General features: G+C 38.7%; 1 protein-coding gene across 1 annotated transcript; it reads left to right on the top strand.

The window, feature by feature from the left end:
* The first annotated feature begins 2,328 nt into the window (after nt 1–2,328).
* GADD45G (growth arrest and DNA damage inducible gamma) lies at nt 2,329–4,419 on the top strand. The gene is made up of 4 exons (XM_020968836.1): nt 2,329–2,525; nt 3,064–3,165; nt 3,396–3,609; nt 3,744–4,419. Exons 1-4 carry the CDS (start codon nt 2,473–2,475, stop codon nt 3,852–3,854), a joined length of 480 nt encoding a protein of 159 aa, XP_020824495.1. The 5' UTR covers nt 2,329–2,472; the 3' UTR covers nt 3,855–4,419.
* The last annotated feature ends 1,858 nt before the right edge of the window (nt 4,420–6,277 follow it).

The raw sequence follows: 6,277 nt of genomic DNA, 5'->3' as shown, positions 1-6,277 counted from the left end.
TGCATTTCCAGGACAGGGAGACCCAAGGAGGAAGAGGGAAGATAGTGAAGTCAGAATTACTTACAATTTAACTTATTGGCCTGTGCAGAAAGTGATTCTTGACTGCAGATAAAATTATTTAAACCAAGTAGTTAATTCCTCTATAATTAAGGCAGATGCTTTTTTTTGCGTAAAATCCAAAGGCACTTTTTGTAGATTAAAATTAATTTATCCCAGTGTCCTGAAATTCATAAACCACAAAAATTTTAATATTTTACAAACTGAATATTTGAAATATGCTATTAAAATAATACATGTAATCCATAAATTTCCTTATTGTGAAAGCTGACAAATGTGTAGAAACCTCTATCTCTGATAATTATTTCTGGGGAGAAAGTACATATTTAACCATTTTTCTTCACCTTAATAATCCCTACCCACGATCCAGTAGATAACTACATTGGCCAGATTTATTTTTTCTGATTTAAATTGTTCCAAATACAGTCAATGTTTAACAGATATTCCATTTGATGTTTTGGCCATTTAATGAATGCCATGGCTTGATAGCATTATTGTAGTTCATATCATTTTCCTGGTCTTACATCTCTTTTAAACCTCACAACAAGTATTATTTTCCCCATTTTACAGATGAGGAAACAGAATCTGAGAGAGGAAGTGACTTTTTAAATTCACAGGGACTAAGTAGTCAAACCAAATTTTGAGTCCTTTTAAACTCACTGTCAATACTCAGTTCAGTATCAATTCAGTAGAGCATAGTTAACTCCTCATAAATCTGCAAGTACCTCATCTGGAAAAAAGATCATAACATGCATTAGTACATTCTTTAACATAGAGGAATATATTAAAATATCATTGCAAAAGTCTATTCCAACTTCATTCTTTTGATGCTATTACTGAAAAATGGATAGACTATGTAGCTGTGAGAAATTGGAAAACACTTTCTTTTAACTGTTCTGAGATTTATCTACTTTCTAGCAGGACATCTGGGGCTCAGAAAACACCTGCTTTCCTTAAAAATTATCTGCCAGAATGATTTCAGTTTCTCAATAGGAGAAATATAGAAATCTACAATCTAGATATTTTCCAACCTTTATGTTGTTCTGCACCCTAAAGGGTTTCCCACTGGGGCCTCAACTTCACAAACTACCAGGTTTAGGGTACGAAATGGAATAAGCTCCCCTTTTCAAATGTATGTGTATTGAATGTAGATCAACTAAAGAGAATTCAGATCCCTTAGCTAATTCTATCGTTTCCCCTTTAACGTACGGTGTTTAACTGCATGAATGAAATGAATAGCACCATACTCTAAAACCCTAAAGCCAATCAAACGTAGTTTATCATTCTAGTTTGGGAGCAAGAGCTGGACTTGTGCCCAAATTGCTTGCAAGCCCTAATGTTGAAACCGTGTATGAAAGTAAAAACAAAGAACACACAGTCTTTAACCTAGGAGACCGTCGCCTGCGCCTAGGGCACCCCAATCCAATTGCACTTTGGAAACGTGTGCAAGTGGAGACATTCAACTGCAATAACAGATTGGATGAAAGAAAAGAGTAATACAATTGTCCCATCCTGCGCCACCCCCACCCCACAACCCATCAGCAAATCCCCACCCTAGTGGCAGGTGGACAGTGTTGCTATGAAGAAAAAGAATCAATTGTCTAAACTCCAAACTGCCACACGCCAGACCTCCACTATTGTGTGCTTTCAATAGAAATGCAAACGAGCAGCGTGTGCCATCCACAATCTGCTCCACTAAGACTCATTATTTATTCAGGGCTTGTGTGGATTTTGGTAAAGTTTTCATTTCAGCCCCAATCCCTATTTATACTTTTAAACGTGCATTGCAAACGCCAATTTCTGTTCTTTAGGAATTGGGTGTTAGCAGCAAATATGTTTTGTTCAATTTCTGCAAGCTAGAAGCAGTATTTCAAGTTTTGCTCTACTATTATTTCCCTATTAAGTGAAATACTCTTGAATGGTAAGATCTGTCAAAAAAAAAACTTTTTTGCGAAGATCGAATTTTTTTAATAAGCAATTTCATTAGCCAAACCAACTTTTTCTTTTCTTTCCTTTTTACAATTTAAAAGACAGAGATTAAATTTACAGTCTGCAGTCTGCTTGGTAACAGCATAACAAAAGCAGCAGATTTGAGGCATTGTAATCCCTCAACCCCCTCCACTCACAAACACCTCCTCCCCCCCACACGTGGCCTTCTGGCACGAGTCGGCCAGCCTACGGCCTTATTACCATCATAATACTCCCCTGCCTCAGCCAATCAGTGTAAGGAACTCCACCAGCTGTCTTCTCAGCAGTCAGAAAGAACATAAAGAGGCTCCTAAGGAGACTCCTCTAGCAATTTTACTTGGTTACCAAAGGTGGCTCTGTCTGCTGGGTCTTATCCATTGAGCAAGGAGCAGCCAGAAGCTTCTTCTCTTCTTTGTGGATAACTTTTTTTTTCCTTCTCCCCGAATCATGACTCTGGAAGAAATCCACAGCCAGGAGATGGTTACCGAAAGCACCAATAGGTAATTATCAACTAGCAGCTGCTAGAAGGAAGGAAACCCTTGATGTAGGCTGCAGCCAGGGCAAGCTCCTGTAGAGCTGGGAGCACGTTCTTAGAGCCTGAGCTGGAGCGTTCCAACCTCTGCAGGGGAGGATGGCTCCCTACTCTGCCTGACCTTTCAAAGGGCCTTCCTTTTGCTGTTTCTGCGGGATGCAGAAGGCCAGAAACTTTTATTCAAATAGCTCTGTCAGATCATTTCGCCTTTTTAGCAAAAAGGGACCATATAGTTTTTGGTGGGGTTTGTAGCTACTGCTGTGTAGGAGGAAAGAAAAGGTGGCAGGGGTGGTTTATGGAGGCTGTGAGGCAATCGGGGTTCCCTCCTGTGGAAAAGCTGTAGGAAGCATCTACAGTGGTAGCATGTGTTGGGAAGGATATTTGAGATTTGCGCTTCTCTTACCGGTGTTCACAGCACCTACCCGACAGCCAGAGAGGCCTTAACGATTTTTCTCCCCTTTTTGGTCTTTTTCTCACCGGCATGCCCTATTGTGCCGTCCCTGTAGGATGCAGAGCGCCGGGAAAGCATTGAACGAGCTGCTGCTGTCTGCCCAACGCCAGGGCTGCCTTACTGCAGGCGTGTATGAGTCTGCTAAAGTCATGAATGTGTGAGTATCCTATCAGGCTGCCCCAGGAAGTTTCTTTTTTGACTGAAGTGCGAAGTGGAGACGATTGCTAGACTATCCAAGAAACAGGTAGAAATTGAGGCAGAGACAGTGGGACAGCCCCGCAAAAACACAGCCTAAATTGTAATTTCAAAGTAGTATTGTATTCCCTGTTTTGACATCCAAGATCTAACTTTCTTTCTCATGTAACTTTCCTTTCCCCCTCCATACAGCGATCCAGATAATGTGACTTTTTGTGTCCTGGGTGCAGATGAGGAAGATGAAGGGGACATTGCTCTGCAAATTCACTTCACTCTCATTCAAGCTTTCTGTTGTGAAAATGACATCGATATTGTTAGAGTCAACAATATCCAGAAGCTGGCAGAGATTATAGGTGCTAATGAGGATTCTGGAGAGCCCCAAGACCTACACTGCATCTTAATCACAGTAAGTATCTTTTGACCCTGTCCACTTCTTCCTCACCCAACATCAAAGATAAATTGATTGATATTATCTATATAGTAAAATACTTGAATGTTTTCCCTTTCCTTTTTTTTTTTTTTTTTTTTTTTTTTTTGCAGAATCCCAATGAGAATTCCTGGAAAGATCCAGCTTTGGAAAAACTAAGCTTGTTCTGTGAGGAGAGCCGAAATGTAAATGACTGGGTACCCACTATCACTCTGCCTGAATGAGTATGGTAGCCCAAGGCACTGGGAGGAGCCTTAAAACCTTTGTTGTCTTATCAACTTGGTGCTACACACCTGGGCTAACCAACCAACCCGTGGCTGATTCTGTAGATTAGCATGGAGGAGAAATCCAGAATTGAGCTGCTTGGAATGGTGTACAGTGAGCTGTTGCCAACAGAGGAGAGGAGAGTGAACGTACTGTGTACGTGATTGGTTAGTGCCCACCAGTAAGCCTTTGTGGTGCTTCAGCACTGGTGAGGATGGCTTACCTTGGAGCTGAAAGAATATTGGAAGTTTATAAATCAGATAAAACTGTCTTGATAAGGAGAACAGGTTGAGGAAAGGGAAAAAATAGCTACTAGAAGTTGAACCTGAGCTGTTCAGCAAAAGAAGGGAAACACTAGCTGGGTCATGGACCCTTGGACTTGAAAAAAAATTACAGTTGAACAACCTTATTTACGAGGGACTTCTGCATTTTTCCAAAACTGATTATTGCAATAATCCTAAAACAAGTGGTGCTCTTGATGAAGCGACGATGCAAGTTTGCAATAATAAACTTATTGAAAATGAAGTATTGTATTTGCTTGTTTTGCTTTGGGGCAGTAAAACAATTCCAAAAGCATTACTCAACATAAGCCACTAAGAGATTTCAGTTCTACTTAGGCAGCATGCTTGTTTGAATCTTTATATTTTATGATTTACTATGGCAACTTAAGCAAACTGTTCCAGAGAGGAACAAGGTTAATCTCATACTTTTCCCTTTAAGAGACCCAAATATTTTCAAGTAGTAGCTAACTAAAGATAAGGCAAATAAATGTTTTCTAGTCAATTTGATAATTTGACCTTTTGCCTTCTCTCCCCTCCGCTATTCTTTGCTACAACTGGTTATCACAATGTCTGGCACTGCATACTTAATAAGCTCTGCTTTTGTGGTAGGTGGCCTTTGTATTCTCCTCGAGAGATCTGACAGACTATTCCCTAAGGAAATATTTGTGTCATAAAGCAACTATGGACATATTAAGCACATCCAGCAATAATTGCAAAGGCAGCTATATTAAATATAACAATTTATATCTGCACTTGATATTGCTTTTAATTTTTCAATTTTGTTTTTAAATATTTTTTAATTACCAAAAGTCTATTTTTTCTCCCTCCCACCATCCCCCCCCGTTAAAAAGGAAAAAACTAATCTGCATAGTGAAGCAAAACAAATTCCCACATTATCCATGTGCCCAAAATATATGTTTAATTCTACATCCTGAATCCATCACTTTCAAGAGGTGGGTAGCATGCTTTATCATCAGTCCTCTGGAGTTCTTTATTGGCCGTTGTTCTGATCAGGTTTTTTAAAGTCTTTGCAAAGTTGTTTGTCTTTACGATGCTAGATAACTTCATTGGAGCATGAATTGCTCAATATTGTTCTGTCATTATGATAACTGAACAAAGATTTGAGTAAAAATGTCAAGACATTGCATGGACATGATTAATTAGGCATACCACTTACATCTGCTATAACTATTTTGAGTTTTCCTCATCCTTACACAAAGGGACCATTATTCACAAATCTATTTGCAGTCTTACAGGATTAGTTGTTGAGTTGGTTTTTCTGTTCTGTTCTGTTTTGTTTTGTTTCCCTGTTACTTTTTAAAAGTAATGTAGGATTTGTTTTAGTCTCTATACTGATGTGGGAATTTCTGGTGTGGAAAATTTGCTACATGAATGCAAATTGGGAACGTCTGTAATTTATGGTCTTCAGAGAATTTTGCAGTGTTACTGAGAGGGTGACTTGTCCATGGTCACCAGCCAGTATGCCTTAGATCTCTGAACACTGATTCTCCCTGACTCCAGGGTTGACCCTGTATCCACTGCTTCTTAGAAGATTTGAAAAAACATATGGTTAAGGAACAATTTGACTAAAATTCAGCCTTTATGTTAGACTGATATTGTATAACAACTATTCATATGCTAATTTCATATCAGTCTCATGGCCTTCAGTGGGAGATGGTTTTTGTTTTGTTTTGTTTTTTATTAGGAAGACCTCAATTTTTTTTTTGTAAATAGTATTTTATTTTTTCCAATTACATGTAAAGATAGTTTTCAACATTCATTTTTTGTAAGATTTTGAGTTTTAAATTCTTTCTCCCTCCCTTCTTCTTATCCTCCCCTCCCCAAGACGGCAAGCAATCTGGTATAGGTTATGCATGTGCAATCGTGTAAACATATTTCCACAATAGTCATGTTGTGAAAGAAAAAAACAAAAAGAAAAAAACCACAAAAAAAAAAAACCAAATAAACAAAAAACTGTTGGTCTGCATTCAGACCCCATAGCTCTTTCTCTGGATGTAGATAGCCTTTTCTGTCATGAGTCTTTTTGAATTGTCTTGGATCATTATATTACTGAAAAGAGATCTAAGTCAATCATAGTTGAT

This window comes from Phascolarctos cinereus, unplaced genomic scaffold (assembly GCF_003287225.1).
Source record: "Phascolarctos cinereus isolate Bilbo 61053 unplaced genomic scaffold, phaCin_HiC Scaffold_4;HRSCAF=312, whole genome shotgun sequence".
Lineage (NCBI taxonomy): Eukaryota > Metazoa > Chordata > Mammalia > Diprotodontia > Phascolarctidae > Phascolarctos > Phascolarctos cinereus.
This window is presented reverse-complemented; position numbering and strand designations above follow the sequence as displayed.

Excerpts from the sequence above, each read along its gene's own strand:
- GADD45G (XM_020968836.1), top strand. The coding sequence starts at position 2,473 with ATGACTCTGGAAGAAATCCACAGCCAGGAGATGGTTACCGAAAGCACC. Across the intron at positions 2,526-3,063 it reads GTTACCGAAAGCACCAATAG|GATGCAGAGCGCCGGGAAAG; the intron begins GTAATTATCAAC and ends CCGTCCCTGTAG. Across the intron at positions 3,166-3,395 it reads TCTGCTAAAGTCATGAATGT|CGATCCAGATAATGTGACTT; the intron begins GTGAGTATCCTA and ends CCCTCCATACAG.